Source organism: Lonchura striata, chromosome 13, assembly GCF_050655825.1.
Source record: "Lonchura striata isolate lonStrDom1 chromosome 13, ASM5065582v1, whole genome shotgun sequence".
In the NCBI taxonomy this organism is placed as follows: domain Eukaryota; kingdom Metazoa; phylum Chordata; class Aves; order Passeriformes; family Estrildidae; genus Lonchura; species Lonchura striata.
In genome coordinates this window covers 4,643,305-4,661,555 of record NC_140715.1, presented here as the reverse complement: position 1 = coordinate 4,661,555, position 18,251 = coordinate 4,643,305, and the positions used below count along the sequence as shown (strand labels likewise).

Here is an 18,251-nt window from a genome sequence, read left to right as displayed (position 1 = left end):
ACTTACAGAAGTGCAGGATATGCTTGCTTCTCAAAATATATTTTAAATCACTAAATCAGTCATGGACAAACCTGGGAATTTTACTTTAAACTAAGTGTGATGAGAAATATTTTATATACATGTATTCCTGACAACTGCCTCTCTGAAGAGGTGCTTCTGACCCCTTTCTTTGTCTTCTGTAAAGCAAGCAGAAGACAGGCATGTAGTAATGAATGCGGACACAATTCTTTAAGCATGTTTTAAATGGTACAAGTGCTTTCTGTATTAGAGACTCTGGCTTGACAGGGAAGCAAATTAGGAGATTATTTAGCTGCTGGTGTCTCCTACAGCAATCCCAGATTCCCAAGGTTTAAGCTGGCTGCTGTCCTCACTTGCCCTGCAGCCCCAGAGCTGGGAGAAGCCAGCACACCGCTCAATACTGCTGCAATTTGGTTTTTGTTCAGGGGCAAGGACAGAAAGCCAGTGCTGGGGACCCCAGGGGATAAACAGATCCCCGTGGCTGGCCCCTGACCTACATCCCCCCCACACCCACTCAGCCCAGAGCTCTGCAGCCCCCTCTCACTCTCACTGCTCCCCTCATGGCCTCACATCTCCCTCTTCTCCCCAGCCCCTTGCTTTGAGCCTGAGTGTGATCTGAAATGGTTTCCTGGGGTGTGGGTTTCCCTGGATGCTCCTTTCCCCAGGGCAGCGAGCAGCACAAGGGAACGCAGACCCTGAGGACAGGGATGCTGCTGGATGCATGGGTGGGTGGATAACAGATGAATGGATGGGTAGGTAGATAAATAAATGGAGGAATGGGTGAATAGATTGATAGGTGGATCTACAAATGAAGAATAGATAGACAGAGAGAGAGAGAGAGATTATAGATAGATAGATGATTAATAGATGGATAGATAGATAGATAGATAGATAGATAGATAGATAGATACATACATACATACATACATACATATATACATACATACATACATATATACATACATACATACATACACACATAGACAGACAGACAGATAGACAGACAGACAGACAGACAGATAGATAGATAGACAGACAGATAGATAGATACATAGATAGATAGATACATAGATACATAGATAGATAGATACATAGATAGATAGATATAGATAGATGATAGGTAGATAGATAGATAGATAGATAGATAGATAGATAGATAGATAGATAGATAGATAGATAGATAGATAGATAGATTAGATAGATAGATTATAGGTAATAAAGAGACCTGCCTCTCTCCGGGGGGTTCTCCCTCCCTAGCCGGCCCCGCGATGCTGCCGAGCCCGGCTGTTCCCGGTGCAGCCCCGCCGCTCCTGCCCGTGACTTGCAGATTCTCCGCTGCCTTTTTCCTTTGTGGCGGCTGCGATCTGGTGGGAAAATGTGGGAATTGCAGCAGCCGGGCTGGACCCGCCGCCTCTGCCACTCCCAGGGCAAGGACCAACTTGCTGCTGGTCAATAAAGTGTATTTAAGTGATCCCAAAGAGCTTACAAGTTTCATCTGGTCAAGCCTAACCAAAAAAGAAATAGGTAATAATTTTATATATGACAGACATACAGGACTACCAGCTGTTTTCTATTAGCCCTCCCCATCATTGATGCAATCCAGGGGTTTTAATATAAAAATACCTTTTTTCCCCCGCTCCCAAACATATGAACCTGGAAGTAGGAGGATCATGACATTAGAATTGTGTTTTACCTATCCAGATATAAACTCTTTGGAAAATAAATTAGCTGTCATATACTTTTAATGGTACCTGCTAAATGTGTTGGATTTGTATCTGTTTACTTTATAGTTTTTCAGTGGGAACAGTGTTTGTGCATCTGTTTTGAAACTGGTTTTCAGTTTGTCATTGCCAGTGTGTCCCCTCCTTTAGAAAATGGGATACAGGTATGAGTACCTGCCTGCTGCCTAAAGAGTGAATAAACTCTTTCTGGATTTCGGCCTACAGAATGGATGTTTTCTTTTCTGTGAGTCTCTTTTTTTTCCCTGGAAGTCTCTTTTCTTTCAGAGTGTCTACATGTTGTTGTTCAAAAACAACAACATATCAAAGGATCGTTCAAAAAAGGACAGCTTTTCACCACCCAGTTCTGTCAAAATACAAAAAATTTTAAAAATAAAATAAAATACAAGATACAAATGGGATAACAGAGTCTAAACTTCACTGCTTTGTGTAAATGATAACCCAGGTAATTCACTGGTCACTCTGTTTTCTGGGGGATGGTTCAGCTGTGTCAGAGGTCCAAGGGCCAGCCTGTGATCCCAGACAGTGCCTGGTTTGCAGTTACTACTGGAATTATGTGGGAGAAAGTGATCTGCAGCTGAGAACAAAGGAGCTTAAACAGAGGGCCCCAAACCCCTTTCCTTCCCCAAGTATCCTCCCAAAAAAGGCCATCTCTGCTGTTCCAGTAAAACATAAGCCAGATTTCCCTCATGCTGGGGTTACACAGCTCTTACCACTTGGCTGGATGTGGTTTAGAAATAGTGCTGGCCACTTATTTAAGTGCTGAGCTGGTCTCTGTGTCTTCAGAAGCACAAGACATGAATTGAAGGGTGATCCCTGGTGTTGGTGCTCACCTGTGCCATGAGCAAACACCATAACTCCCTTGATCTCTGTCTTGTGGGAATTAGTAAAGGCAAGAAGATTTTCAGAAAGCTGGGAAAACAGGCCTTAGAAACAGAAAGAAGACAAAATTTAGAGCTAGCTGCAGCTGCAAAATCTGAAAGCAGAAGTTAAAATGGTATAGCAAGCAAGGACATTTAGCAATAGTTTGGCTAAGATAGACCTTAAGACTCCAGAAAAATATGCTTAGCAAGGTAGTAGAAGTTTTTAAGCTTAATTCTGGGGTATTGTGTATAAGACAAGCAAGCATTCTGTGAAGCATGTGTACATGTGCTTTTAATAATTGGCTAAACCAACTGCCTGTAAGCTTTAGCAATGTGTTATTGGCTAAAAGTTTTTAAGATGCTCTGTAACAAAGAAATCTTTGGCTGCTGCTGGCTGTATGTGAGCTTTGCCATCTTCCTACTGTCTCAACCATGTAATGAGGCTGATGCTGCAAATAAAGCTCAAGGAACAGATCCCAGCAGTCCCATCCTGTTTGTGAAAAGGTAAAAAAGCCACACCCACATGTCTCCTTGGAACAGCTCAGTTCAGAACTCCTGCTTTCCTTCCAGGCAGTGACCAGGCTGCCCATGAAGCTGTGCTTGAATCCCTTCTCCTCTGACCTTCCCTTTGGGTAGCACTGGGCCCTGGTTTCCAGGGCTGACCTCAGTATGTTCATGCCATCCATGGGGTACAGGATTCAGAACCTGGCTTGCAGAAGGGCCAAACCTGGCATCAGGAGACAAAGTTGGGTACTGGACACTTCCCATTACACTGGCTGTGACAGAGGGTTCCTTTAGGTTTGCTGCTACCTTCTGATAATTTTTTTGCTCTCCCATTAGAAAGAAAGGCGTTCTGAGGAAGAAAGGTGGAAATGAGGAAATCTAAGTCTTAAGCCAGACACAGAATTGGAGAAAGACCGGTGCAAGCTTAAAGGATCATATATACACTTTCTTCCTCCTACCTCACTCATTTATTTCTTCCTCCTTTGTGTCTATTTTGGCTCCTTTCTGATTCATGCACCTGCTTTGACTTCAAAGTGGATTTATTGCCCTTCCTGCTTCTCCACAGAATTCCCAATACTACTCTGGTAGATATAGATAGATAGATATAGATAGATATAGATAGATATAGATATAGATAGATATAGATATAGATATAGATATAGATATAGATATAGATATAGATATAGATATAGATAGATATAGATGATATAGATATAGATATAGATATAGATATAGATATAGATATAGATATAGATATAGATATAGATATAGATATAGATATAGATATAGATAGATAGATATAGATGATATAGATATAGATAAACAGGCACAAAGCAAGGATTTCAGAATTTCTCCTTCCAATAGCCTTGCTCTGATGACCAGTCTGATTTCCAAAATTAGCCTGTCCAAAGCCAGCCTCTTCCCACATCCATTCCTTCCTGGCATGTCCTTTTAAGACAAAATATGCTATTTCTCTGCCCTGGACAGCACATGGTCTGCCTGGTTCTTACTTTCTTATTATAATTATCAGTCATTTGACTTTAAACACTTCTAATTCCTATCTTTGGGTAGTCAATCATAGAAAGATTTCTTCACAAGTCTGAGGATTCTTGCCCCTGTTCATGAATGCTTGTGTGGCACTTCCATCCCTGAAATGTCTTTTTCAAGGCTTTCCAAATGTCACTGAGAAAATTATCCTGTTCTTTGTTGCTTCGTGAAAAGCATAGAGAAAGCCAAAGCTATTTACCCAGTGGACTTGAAATACCTGAAAACCTTGTGCTGCTTGACTGTTGAACACGTGAGTTTCCATCTGAATATCTCCTGTGAATAACTGAAACAGCCACTGCAGGAAACTGTGGAAGGAGTAATAAAGAAATTGAACAGAAGAACGTGGGGGGAAAAATCTCAATTGAGGACATTTGCCCCACAACTTCTAGAAATTGAAATTATTTGTTGGCCATTTGAGACCTCAGGACATAAACTCACATAGGTTTAGGGATTTGTGAAGAAAATGTCTACATATTTGACCTAGGAGTGAGATTGAAGGTGGAAAAATTGGATCCCACTAAGCACAAAGTTTGCAAAGATGAAAATACTTACTTGCCTTCAAAAGGCATTCAAGATAGTAAAGTGTTGCATTGGAGAGGATTTATTTCCAAATGAGATTGTCATGGATATAGGGGAGATAATTTGTTGCCTTTGAAGGATGGGAAAGGTCTAAGCACACATACCATGACAGAATGGCTTAGATCGGAAAGATCATATTGTTCAACATCTCGTCATGGCAGGGACACCTTCCAGCACCCCAGGTAGCTCCAAGCCCTGCCTAACATGGACAGTTCCAGGGATGGGGCAGCCACAGCTTCCCTGGGCAGCCTTGGGGCCTCACCATCCTCACAGCAAGGAATTTCTTGTTAATACCTCATCTAAACCTGCTTTCTGTCAGTCTGGCAGGTATCTTCTGTCCAGAATTGTCTTTTGAGACTGGAGAATGCAGAATGTCTCTGAGGAAATACATGAACTTAGACTTTGGAAGCAGAAGATTTTCCATTATTCTTTGAAGCTGAAAGGTACCCAGGGAGGTTTTAGAGCAGATAGACTCGTGAACTGGTGTCATTAGAAAGGAAATGCTGCTTCCTTGGGAGAAATATGTTCTCTGCTGTGTCTGAGAAGCAGCAGCATTACTGCCTCAGTCAAAACACTGAAATCCTGACTTTAAAGGAGTCACTGGACCAAGGGGAGATCTGGCCATTCAGCAATACCTGCAGGCTCATCTTTAAGATATTCTTTGGGAATCTATTACAGCTGATCCAAGGGGCAGCAGGGGTTGGTGCTGCTGTTAACACTGAATTGGTTCTTAACTGTGGAATATTTTAGGAGAGCTCAACCCACAGTTGGAGATCGCCTTCTGAACTAGAATGTATTCAAAACTCAGCCTCCTCCAAAAAGCCTGTGTTTGAAGACGCCTTTATTCCTAGCTTCTGGAAAATGTAGTGCACAGCACATGAGCAATGTTTGCTAGGTTTGCCCATGTCTTTGTTCAGCACATTTGATGGAAGGTTTGTGTAGGGCGTTTCACGTTTGCCTGGATTATTAACGCCAAACCAAACGTCTCAACAAATAGTAATGGAGCGCATTTATGTGCCAAAGAGTCCAGGTGGGAAATAGATTTCAGAATTTATCCTTCCATAGCCGAGGGAGGAGATTGCAGCCGAGGCTCGGGGCGCTTCCCCCGTGCAGTTCCTGCGCTGGCCGCCCAGCGGCGCTCTTGGCCAGCGCTGCCGCTGCTGGGCGGGGCGGGGGAGCCCAGCGAGCAGCGTGAGATGCTGCGGGGCTGGCACCGCCGGTGAGCCCCGCAGAAACGCCCCGGATGCTCCGGAATAAGCTCTGCTTTGGTTTAAAGCCTTTCCTAAGGACGCGTTGGGAATCGCCGCATCGAGACGCGCCTGGAAAAGCCAAGCGCACAAGGTGAAACGGAGTGTCAAGGACGGAGAGGCCTCCCAGGGCCATCCGTGCGGGATCTGGGAGGATTTCACCGAAGATTTGGGGTAGCACAGAGTCGGTTGGTTGGTAAGCACAGAGTTACTAGCGGGAGAAATAAACATTTGCTTGTAGCAGAATGATGGGGACAGCACTCGCGGTACTGAGCGCAGACAGAGGGAGGAGGCTGGTGCATCTCTTGGAAAATGAGCCTCAGACCAGGAACCCGTGGTGTTTACAACATAACCGAGAGCCGGAAGGTTAGGAATTATTCTCCCTGCTTTCCTCAGCTTTGCATCCAGCTGAGAGCTCCGGCCTCAGTCCCGCAGGATAGCTGGGAATTAGGGATGCAGCCTGATTGTTGCAGAGACAAAAGAAATCCATCCTGGGAGCTCTCTGGGAAGGAGAGGTCGGGAGTGTTGGTCCATCCTTGCACTCAGGCATGGAAAACGCTGTGACTCCGGGAAGTATCTGCTCCTCTGCTCTGCAGGCTCCTCTCAGGCCATCCTATCCTCAGGGTGTGCTGGAGGGAGCGGACAGTAGCTCCAGGGATGGAGAGGAAGCTTTTATCTGAGGAGACCACAAAACCGGGCACGGTTTCATTCAGCAGATCTGAATTCCCATATGAAAGATCAAGAAGGATTTTGGAAATTGAAGTTGCTCAGGCTTCGGAAGTGCGGGCAGAATTTTCTTTTAGCACCTCTGTGTTCTGAAACACGGAGCCACACCAGGAACTGAGCAGGATATGCTGCTGTAATGCTTTTGTAGCATAAAGCTTTAAATGACAGAGTGAAGAGAACTGGTTTTTTAGTTCTTCTTAGGATAAAGATCGCTAAAAAAAAAAAAATAAAAAAAAAATGAGGAAGCCTGCAGTATCACGGTATGCCCGGGGAGAAAAGTGAATTCTCTGACACATTCATGCAAATCTTTCTTATTATGGGTATAGTTCCTGCGTTTGTCCTAAAATACAGTGTGCTTCCGTCTGGCAGTGTTCAAATTTTTTTTTCTTTTTTTTTTTTATTAATACCCATCCGGTAAATGATTAGAGAACTTTATAAGTTCCCTAAAATCTGAAAAAATATAAACGTTTGTTGAAGAGCAGCATATTCTGATGAGCAAAGATATTGTTACAGCCAAGAGCTCCGTTAGGGATCACTGTTCTTCTTACACCCTTCTACACCTGAAGCTGAAGGACACGATTTCCTCTCTGGAATGATGGCAGCAACAATAACTGAGCTCCTGCTCTCAGGGTAAGAAATGTCAGCGGAAGCTCTTCTCGGCCTGTGTCTTTCCCCGTGCTGCGCAGTGATGCCAAAGATTAGGATAAATAGAAGGAAATTCATATTTCCCCCTCGGAGGTGAAAAAACGGGCACAAAGCAAGTGGATTACAGGTGTCGCAGTTATTTTTGCCAAAAATAAGAGAGAAGCCACTTTCCCAGCACATCTGCTGCTGTGCTTAGCCTAAGGTTTGATTTCTCTCTTGGGGATAATGATCGCAGCTCGAGAGATGGACGTATCCCTGGAAGGGAAGAAAGGAGGAGCTGCCCTTTGATGTAAATCAGTGGTTCAGATCTTATCACGAGTCCAAGTCAAGGGGCGATAAGAAGAAAACGCCGAAAATTACTTCGCGAAGTTCTTTTAGTAGCTGTTTCTGGGAATCCTGAAGTCAACCCTAGTTGTTGCGTTCTCCTACTGATACAGGCACGAAGTTTTTTATTTTAAAACAAATTAAGACATCAGAAAAAATCTAGGACTTGACCTCTTGAGTATTGTTTGACAGCGTCACACCTTTTAGCAAACAAAAATAAGGGGGAAACATCTAGGAAAATAAAGAAAAGGTATCAAAGCCAAGGGGGTTATGATACTTTATAATAATAATTTTTAATAGCGTGCTTTCTTTTATAGTAAAATCCTAACTAAAAATGCTCGAGACACAGATAAATAATGCAAGTACTATTTTGTTCCGTCCTTCATTTCTTAATTCTCTAAGAGAAAGGTTGAACTGGGCTCGCAGGCAGCTGTGCACGTCTTCCGTGCATCCGTCGCAGAAGCAGTGGAGGCGTAAATCTGTCTTCGGGGCCAGCCGTGCCTGCCTGACGCTGAGGTTTTAATCTGGTTCCCGGCACGAATTCTGCCTCCCAGTACCCCTCGATATCCCCTTCCACCTCTGTTTTCCCACGGTTGTTCCTAACAGGTCTGCTCTAGACATCTCCGTCTTCTCGAGTTTTATTCTGTCTCTAATCATCTCATCATAAGCCTTGCAAATTCCTGGAGCCTCCCTCAAACTCTTCGTAATCAATTAGTTCTTTTCCATGACATTTTTGTGATAATCCGTGAGAATCTTTAGAACTTTTTTCATTATATTTTACAGAGTTTTGTGTTGAACCTCTGAGGTCTAGGTTTCAGTTATTCTTTTAATGGCCTGTCAATTAGCGCGATCAATGAGCCTTATCTCTGCTATTGTCTCCGTTAGCTCCTCGCTGGTGTTTGTGTAAGGAGGAGTTTAGCTCAGAAGCTCCCTGTTTGTTTCTTTGCCTTTCATATTGACCGGCTGTAGGCCATACATCCTAAGGCAGATACGGAACTGCAAGTTTAGCATCTTTTTCACGTAGAAAAGGAACTGCAAGTTTAGCATCTTTTTCACGTAGAAAAGTGTAAAAGTCAGGCGAGGTGTGATACCCAGTAAGAAAAGAACCGCTTTAGGATGATGTGTCCTAGGACAACTTTATCATCCTGCTGTGATGGCGAGCTAGGGTGATACTGAAACGTTTACTTAAGGACAATTCTTTGTGAGCTCTCTGGCAACAGCTCTCATTTTCAAAAGCTTCTCTGACTCGCCCCACTTGCTAATCTCCCTGCGCTGATTAACAAGTGGAGAAGAGAAGGAAAATCTCTTCTGTGCCAGTGGAACTTGCCGTGTCTACACAATGCAAACCAAAAGCTGTGTATGAAGAGTTCGTGGTTGCGAGCTGGGATGTGATACCCCGAGCAGCGCTCTGTACGTGGGCAGGGATTTCACTTCCGAGGGAGGAGAGCTTTTACACCGCACCTTTTTTCTTCTCTTTGGCACAAAGAGTGCGGGTTCAAGCAGCGAACCCCGAACCGGCAGCGCTGCCCCGATTGAGAAGAAATATTCCCCCTGCCGACGCTGGGTGGGGATGTTGGCCGCGGACCGGAGCGTTCCTCGGTCCGCCCCGGGTTTGCAGACGCAGGGAGACAAAAAAACCGTGTGAGCTGAGCTGCTCGCAAAGGGCTCGGAGCACTCCGGGGCTTCCAGATCCCTCACCCCAGGATTGCTGGCCCACACCGCTCTTTTCCGGACGCTACTAAAAAATGCTGGGAGCCACCGAGGACGGTGGACGGCTTCTTTGGAGAGTGATGACGTGTGGGAGACGGAGCGGAGGCAGAAAGAGGCAAGTGATCCTGTTTATTCTGTATGTTTGCGTGTGTCAGAGCGGGGCTGAAACCCTCCGCTACTCTCTGCCGGAGGAAATGGAGAGGGACTCTTTTGTCGCCAATATCGCCAAGGACCTGGGGGTTCCTCTGAGCCAGCTTGCGGCTCGCAAAGCCCGCGTTGTGTCCGAGGGGAACGAGCAGCTTTTCCGGCTCAATCAAAACACCGGAGTCCTGACGGCAAAGGAATCGCTGGACCGGGAGGAGATCTGCCCTCAGAGTGACACCTGCACGCTCATCTTTAAGATATTCTTTGAAAATCCGTTGCAGCTTATCCGAGGGGAGGTGGAAGTTCGTGACGTAAACGACAACTCGCCCGTGTTCCCGGAAAAGGAGATGGTTTTAGAGATTCTGGAAACAGCATCTCCTGGCTCCCGTTTCCCCCTGGAAAGCGCCCAGGACAAGGACGTGGGCATTAACGGTTTGCAGAACTACAGCCTCGGGCCCAATCCTCATTTCTCCCTCGCTCTGGGAACAGGAAAAGATGAAATAAAATACGTGGAGCTCGTCCTACAGCACCAGCTAGATCGTGAAGAGCAGGGAGAACTGAAATTACTTCTGACCGCCACCGATGGGGGGTCACCACCCAGGTCAGGCACGGCCCAGGTCCGGATCGTAGTGTTGGATGCCAATGACAACATCCCGGTCTTCGAGAGGGAGACTTACAAGGTGCGCCTGGCTGAGAACAGCCCCCTGGAGCAGCTGGTGGTCAGAGTCGCTGCTGCGGATCCCGACGAAGGGTCCAACGGGGAAGTGCGTTATGCCTTTACCCAGACATCAGAGCGATCCCGGCAGCTCTTCCAGCTGAACCCAACCACCGGTGAAATACGAGTCGCGGGCAAGCTGGATTTTGAAGAAACAAAATCCCACACTATGGTGGTGAAAGCCACGGACGGTGCGGGGCTATCTGGGCATTGCAAAGTGCAGGTGGAGGTTCTGGACGTAAATGACAACGCCCCGGAGATAGCGCTCACCTCCCTCAGCGCCTCCATTCCCGAGGACGCCCCGCCACGCACCGTGGTGGCTCTGTTCAGTGTGCGGGACAGGGACTCTGGGGACAACGGCAGGACGGAATGTTCTATCGACGGGGACTTGCCGTTCAGTCTCACCCCCACTTTTGATAATTACTACGAACTGAGAACAAACGCGGCTCTGGACAGGGAGAGGACGGCGGAGTATAACATTACCATCACAGCCACGGACTGGGGCAGGAAGCGGCTGAGCTCTCAGGAAACCATCTTCGTGCAGATATCGGATGTGAACGACAACCCCCCAGAGTTCACCCAGCAGGTTTACACCATGTCTGTCACGGAGAACAACAGCCCCATGATTCGGATCGGCAGCATGAAGGCCACGGACGCCGACGCAGGAATAAATGCTCGCGTGAACTACGCGCTGGTGCGGCAGGAGGGCAAAGAGCAGCCCGAAGTGTCAGTCAACGCTGAAAACGGGGATGTTTATATCCTCCGCCCGCTGGACTACGAGAAGGTGCGCGCCTTCGAGGTGACGGTGCGCGCAGCCGACGGCGGCTCCCCGCCGCTCAGCGCCCAGGCCGTGCTGCACATCGCCGTGCGGGACGAGAACGACAACGCGCCCGTGCTGCTGCACCCGGCCCCCGACAGCAGCGCGGCCGGAGAGCTGGTGCCGCGCTGGGCACCCGCCGGCTACCTGGTGGCCAAGGTGGTGGCGGTGGACGCGGACGCGGGGCAGAACGCGTGGCTGTCCTACGAGCTGGCCAAGGCCACGGAGCCGGCGCTGTTCCGCGTGGGGCTGCACAGCGGCGAGGTGCGCACGGCGCGGGCCGTGACAGAGAGGGACGCGCCCCGGCAGAGGCTCATCGTGCTGGTGCGGGACCGTGGGCATCCGTCGCGCTCTGCCACTGCCACCCTCGCCGTGACACTGGTCGATGGATTCTCCGAAGCCCATTTACGGGTGAGCGAGGAGGCCCCGGCCGCCGAGCCCGACGGGCCGCTTACTCTCTACCTCATCGCCTCCCTCGTGTGCGTGTCGGCGCTGTTCCTCGCCACCGCGGCGGCCGCCGTGGTAGTGAAGGTGCGGCGGGCCAGGCGGAGCGAGACGGAGAATTTGCCCACATTCCCCACGACAGCCACGGAGAGCAGCGCGGGCTCCCTGCCCCGCAGCTACGTGTACGACGTCTGCTTCGCCGCCGGGACCGTCAACAGCGAGTTCCGTTTCCTCAGGCCGCTCTTCCCCTGCTTCCCCGCCGGGCTGCCCCCCGGCCCGGCCGAGCAGCGGAGCTCGGTGTGCTCGCAGGATGCGGCCAACTTCGGGGGCGAGGGCGACTGGACTGCACAGGTGAGGGAGTGACAGGGCAATCGGGCAGGCGGGAGGGAGGCGTGACAAGCCCTGGGAGCAAGGACTATTGAAGCTGCAGATCTGCTAGTGAAGGAGTCCCTGGGGTGGGAGGAAATGATAGAAGGCATCTCAGAACTGCTGGAGAGGTCTCCCAGGAGCATCCAACAGGGCTCAGCTGCTCCCAAAATGCTGACTAACCACACCTCTCTGCATCATAGAAAGATAGAACATTTTGGGTTGGAATGGAACTTTAGAAGCCTTTAAGTCCAAACCCTCATGCAATGAGCACAGATACATTCAACTAGATCAGGTTGCTCAGAGCTCCGTCCAACCTGAACTTGGATATTTCCAGAGGTGGGGTACCCATCACTTCTCTGGGCAGCTGCACCCAGAGCTATGCTGAACATTCGTGATAGATTAAGTCTTTGGTGTCACTTCAAAGGGAGGAGTTGGGCCATGAGAAGGTGAAAAATACAGGTAGAGATGTGTCACAGCTGAGATGGCCACAATGCAGAGTATTACCTACCATACAATTTCAGAAGGCTTCAAGCATCAGCCTGTACAGATTAACACTATACCACTTCAAAATGCTCCCAACGTCTTCCCTTCTTGTTCTTTAGCCCAACTTTTTATACCCTTCATGTTCATGCATTGCACCTGTGTGTCCTCTCTACCTTTCTGTGGTTGGTCAGTGCACCTGGCACTCCAGATCTCATTACCTTCAATGCTGCTCACCTGTCCTGCACGGCTGTAGCCTGTTAGGGATCGGCTCGGCCATAGCCCCACGCCCAATATCACAAACCGTGTACCTGCAGACATGTGGGTTCTGCTCACGCCCTGTGTAGAGCCTGTAGGGCCCTGGAGGAGGAATGACACCATTCCTAGGGATCTGTCCTCTCAGAGGTGGCAGTAACAGGAGTGTAGTGGCCTGTCCAGCATCAGATGGGGCTGCGGGGACAGCTGTGCAAAGGGGTGTCACCAACGATGTCCTCTGCGCCGCTGTCGGGAGCGGGCACTCAGTGCTGCCATGTGCCATTCACCAGGGTGGTGGCAGTGCTGAATTTAAGCTGTTTTACAAACTGCTGGAGGCTATGGAGGTGGGAACCTCTGCCCTTAGATTCTCTTGCATTTTTGTGACTTGCATGGATAGTGTTGGCCAGAAAAGTGTGGTTATCAGAGTCAGTCACCTCTTAGTATGGGATTCTGTGGGGACTCCATGGAGAGTGTCTAAGGATCCATCTAGCATTTCACAGTAGACAGGATGATGAACACATATGAGGTTGGAGATACACAAACAACATCCGAGTCAGTTAATATTTTCATATTTCATAACCACCGATGACCTGGTCTCACTTTACTGCAGGGTATCAGAACCACAGCAGCCTCAGGGAAGACAAGGACCCTTCTTGGTATATCAACATTAAACCACATTTACTGTTTGTGAGAAATTGGTTTCTTTCTGGAGCTCTCACCATTTCAAGTTACTCAAAACTCATAAACGTTTTATAGAGACTCATTAAGGTCTAGCAATAGTACCTTTTTGGAGGACGGTTTCTGGCTTCAGGTGTTCTCCATTCAGGTCAGAGATCCACCAAGTCTTGCCTTCTCTTTGGCTCTCGGTAGAGAGGAGTGGTGTGATGCAGGCAGTGGTGTAAGACATATCCCCTAAGCTTCGCGGTGACGCCTGCTTTCCTTCAGCGCCAAATGACAAGAGCTCTCTTTGTTCTTTGCAGGGCAGTGCTCCCCTCTCTGAAGATACCAGGCCCAGAGCTGCAGATGCAGTTTGCCCTGCAAACAGGGAGCTGGATCTAAATGCCAGTTCTGAGCAAAACCCTTGGCTCACCCAGCAATAAATGGAAAGAAAGACAAGTTTGTCTGTCCTCACAAGGAAAAGGGAACAAAGAGATCAAACACGTCTCTAAAAAGTACCAGGGAGATGGAACCTTCTCTGTGAGAGTACTTTCCCCTTAGGCAGTACTTTATTCACATATGTATTTTGTAATTGTAATGTCGATGGAGAAGGAGAACTGTGCTTCATGTTGATTACATAATATTGTATGATTGTGAGAATGCTACTGCTTCCACATGCTTTGAGAAACACTGAAAACTGGCAGCAGATCTTTAACTTCTTGTTACACTGCCTTCTCTGGGGGGTTTCCTTTCATGCTTTGTTTGTTTCTTTCTTTTTATGGAGAGAGCTTTGTAATAATATCTTCATTTTCTGCCGTGTATTCAACAGCAGGCAAAACAGATATTATGCAAAATTAAGTGGTGCTTGCAAAGTAATTTCTTACAAAATAAGCAGAAGCTGGTTACATTTTGAACTACTGGCATTGGCACACCTGGCATATTTGAGCAGGAGCTTACAGGCTCTTCTAATTGTAAAGAGTGGGCTTTGAGCAATGTATTCTTTCTTCCTTTCTTTTTTTTCCATAAAGTTTAAAATACTATTTAGCCATTTTTAAAAGCCAAGATAATTAAAAGTATTGATTGTGGTTTTTCAGTAAAATAGATGAAACCATTTACAATTAGCTTAGGACACTGTTAAATATAGGGTGTCAAGAACTTTCTGGTTTTCTTTCGTCAGTCGGTAGTAAACTATAAAGTAATGTGATAATTCCTGTCGTTGAACCATTTTAAAGAGTCATTTGAGTGATGACAGAAAATAATAAAATCTACGTGGAACTCCCTCGGGTGAGTGTGCTGGCTCGAGATCCCTTGCCACAGTCATGGCTGAGGAAATAGCCAACTCAAGAGCAGGATTTCGGGAATAAATCCGTGCATCTGGAGTGGAATTTATGCAGGGAAAATCAGAACGACCTGGGAAATAGGATAGTCTCAGAAGTCGAAGCAAGGTGGAGGAGTTTTTTTTCTGAGTGGAGCTGAGGTCTGAGATGCTGCCTCCAGCCCATTCCCAAAGGCTCCCAGCAGAAGAGGTGGTGAACCGCGGGAACGATCTCTGTCCATTCCGAGAACGATTCTGGCAATAGCTGGTTAAAAGACCACCTTTAGCCGTGGTTAAAAGACCACCTCACCTGGTGGCTGGACCCCTGTAACAATACACTGCTGTTCTAACTGAATAGCCGGAAAGTGATTTATTCAAAGCGTTCACACTGGGAGGAAGGGAGGGGGGCACCAAAACAAGAGGAACAACCTGGCTTTAAATAAACTCCATTTTGAAGTAGAAGGCAAACAAAGGCATTGCTCATTCAGCCAGTGGCCATACTTTGAATACGGTTGTATGGACATTTAAATCTCTATGCTTTGACCTAGGAAGAGAGAAAACGAGCCGTTAATCTCTGCTTTCCAGGCTTTGAGCTGGGAAATCTTCGAATCCTTCTACTGATCGGCCGCCTGGTGCCGCTGCTGACCGCGGAAGCTCCGCGCGGTTCCCAGCTCCGCCGCCCCCGCGATTCGGGCGGGCGGGGCTGCGCCATCTCGGGCTGCTCCGCTCGGGGGTCGGCAGGCTCTGTCGGAAGCTCCATCCAGTTTACAGGAGAGGAGATTGGATCTCTGGAAGGGAATGAAGCCGAGGAAGAGCAAGGAACCTCTCATGGGGAGAGCGGCGGCTCTGATCCTTGTCCTCTGCGTCTCGGGGATAACAGCAGAAACCGCTCGGTACTCTGTGCCCGAGGAGGCGGGGAGAGGCTCTTTTGTGGCGAATATCGCTAAGGATTTGGGACTAACCAGTGAGGAATTATTGGCCCGTCAGGCTCGAGTCGTTCCTGAAGGAGAAAAACAGTATTTACAGCTGAACCAGCACACCGGGGATTTGGTGGTGAGAGAGCAGATGGACCGGGAAGAGATGTGTGGACAGAGCGAGCCCTGCTTGGTGCGTTTTGAGGTGCTGCTGGAGAGCCCACTGCAGTCCTTCCGAGCTGAGGTAAGACTCACCGATATAAACGATCATGCTCCTGTGTTCCTAAATAAAGAAATTGTTTTAAAGATCCCGGAATCTGCAATGCCGGGGACTCGGGTTTTGTTGGAAAGCGCTCACGATCCAGACGTGGGGAACAATAGCCTTCAGCATTATAGTATCAGCTCGAACGAATATTTCCATGTGTACACCCAGCGGCGGAGTGACGGCGGGAGGTACGCCGAGCTGGTGTTGGATCGAGTCCTGGACCGGGAGCAGCAGGCAGAAGTTGCTTTCATCATCACGGCTGTGGATGGTGGGAATCCACCACGGTCTGGCACAGCTTTAATCCGCGTGATAGTCCTGGATATAAACGACAACATCCCGGTATTTACTCAGAGTCTGTATGAAGTCTCTGTAATGGAAAATAGCTCACAGGACACCATAGTGATGGTAGTGTCTGCTAGCGATTTAGACGCAGGAACGAATGGGGAAATAGTGTATTCCATATTTCAAAATTCAGAAGAAAATCTCCAAACGTTTAAAATAAACCCAGAGACAGGTCAGATTCGTCTCAAAAAGACCTTGGACTATGAAGAAAAAAAGACATACGAGATAGACGTCCAAGCCACAGATGGAGGGGGCCTCTCCACGCATTGCAAGGTGGAGGTGCAGGTGAAGGACGTGAATGATAATGCCCCCGAGGTGATCATCACCTCGCTCACCAGCACTCTCTCGGAAGCCGCCCCTCCCAACACCGTGGTGGCCCTGTTCAACGTGCGGGACCCAGATTCGGGGGACAATGGCAGGACGACCTGCGAGCTGACAGGAGAGCAGCCCTTCAGGATCACGCTGCTGGCAGCCGACGCGTACGCGCTGGTGACATCAGAGACGCTGGACCGGGAGCAGGTGGAGGAATACAACGTGACGGTGCGAGCTCGAGACGAGGGCTCCCCCGCCCTCTCGGCATCCAAGACCCTGTTCGTGCGGCTCTTGGATGTGAACGACAATGCACCCACCTTCACCCAGGCCATTTACACCATGGTGATTAGCGAAAACGAGCCCGCGGGTAGGAGCCTGGGCCACCTCAGTGCCACGGACCCGGATGCGGGAGAGAATGCCCACGTAAGATACTCGCTAGTGCCGCCGCCACCAGGCACCCTCGCCGCAGCATCATTCGTGTCAGTGGACGCGGAGAGTGGAACCGTCCGGAGTCTGCGCCCGTTGGACTACGAGAAGGTGCGCGCCTTCGAGGTGACGGTGCGCGCAGCCGACGGCGGCTCCCCGGCGCTCAGCGCCCAGGCCGTGCTGCACATCGCCGTGCGGGACGAGAACGACAACGCGCCCGTGCTGCTGCACCCGGCCCCCGACAGCAGCGCGGCCGGAGAGCTGGTGCCGCGCTGGGCACCCGCCGGCTACCTGGTGGCCAAGGTGGTGGCGGTGGACGCGGACGCGGGGCAGAACGCGTGGCTGTCCTACGAGCTGGCCAAGGCCACGGAGCCGGCGCTGTTCCGCGTGGGGCTGCACAGCGGTGAGGTGCGCACGGCGCGGGCCGTGACAGAGAGGGACGCGCCCCGGCAGAGGCTCATCGTGCTGGTGCGGGATCGCGGGCATCCGTCGCGCTCTGCCACTGCCACCCTCGCTGTGGCACTGGTGGACGATTTCTCCGATGCCTTTCACCAGCTTGGCCACGATCCTGCGAGCCGACAGCAGCCACAGATAGCCGAAGAGGAAATGCTCACCACTTACCTCATCGCCTCCCTGTGCTGCGTCTCGTCCCTTTTCCTCTTGTCCGTCCTCGTCTTGACGGCGAACACGCTCTGCAAAGCTCGTGTCCGGGCAGAGCTTCCTCCTCCCTCTCCCAGCTGCTATGCGGATGGAGATTTCGCCAGCGACGGCGTGGGCGTGGGAAGCACGGGTACTCTGTCGCCGGCTTACCGCTACGAAATGTGTCTGACCAGCGGCTCGGGGAGGAGCGAATTCCGGTTCCTGAGGCCCATCCTGCCCAGCCTTCATAGCAATGCTGAGGCGGGACAGGACAAGGACGAGGAGCTGCTACGCCACTCGCAGCCTCCTTGCGACAGGGAAGCCCAAACGAGGAGCAAAGCCACTCCTCCTTTTTAGCCGCGAGACTAGCCAGTAGGCGTGCGCGTCCATGCCTGAGCCGTGCTGGGACGCAGCGCCCTTCCCTGTCCTTAGCCTGAGATTCCCCAGTAGTTGTTGTGCCGTTACTTGCTATAATATGCGTACTCTCCCCCCGTTAGGCACCAGGCCGGTTACTTCTGCAGGGGAAGGCAGCTCAGTCTGTCCGAGTTCAGCCTCTGCCTCATACTACCCTGGAAAATCGTTGTGCCACTCTTGCCGCCGCGTTTCTCGGTTGTTGCAAACGCGCCTATCGCTAGCCAAGAGCACACCAGACCGGGAGTTCGAGTCCAGCGAGGGAAGAAGACTGGAAGCGGAGCAGCTGCCGGGGATGCTATGTCTACAGAACTCTACCAGGGCTACTGCCTATCCTCCCTAGC

General features: G+C 49.5%; 1 protein-coding gene across 1 annotated transcript; it reads left to right on the top strand.

Moving 5' to 3' along the window:
- The first annotated feature begins 3,866 nt into the window (after positions 1–3,866).
- LOC110471328 (uncharacterized) lies at positions 3,867–18,196 on the top strand. Its single transcript, XM_085591667.1, has 2 exons — positions 3,867–11,873; positions 15,244–18,196. The coding sequence occupies exons 1-2, from the start codon at positions 9,438–9,440 to the stop codon at positions 17,851–17,853; spliced, it is 5,046 nt and encodes a 1,681-aa protein (XP_085447793.1). The 5' UTR covers positions 3,867–9,437; the 3' UTR covers positions 17,854–18,196.
- Positions 18,197–18,251: the final 55 nt, after the last annotated feature.

What these genes read in the sequence shown, in the direction of transcription:
- LOC110471328 (XM_085591667.1), top strand. Translation starts at nt 9,438, where the DNA reads ATGCTGGGAGCCACCGAGGACGGTGGACGGCTTCTTTGGAGAGTGATG. An exon ending in AGGGCGACTGGACTGCACAG is followed by an intron (nt 11,874 to 15,243) that starts GTGAGGGAGTGA and finishes TGCCGCTGCTGA; the next exon opens with CCGCGGAAGCTCCGCGCGGT.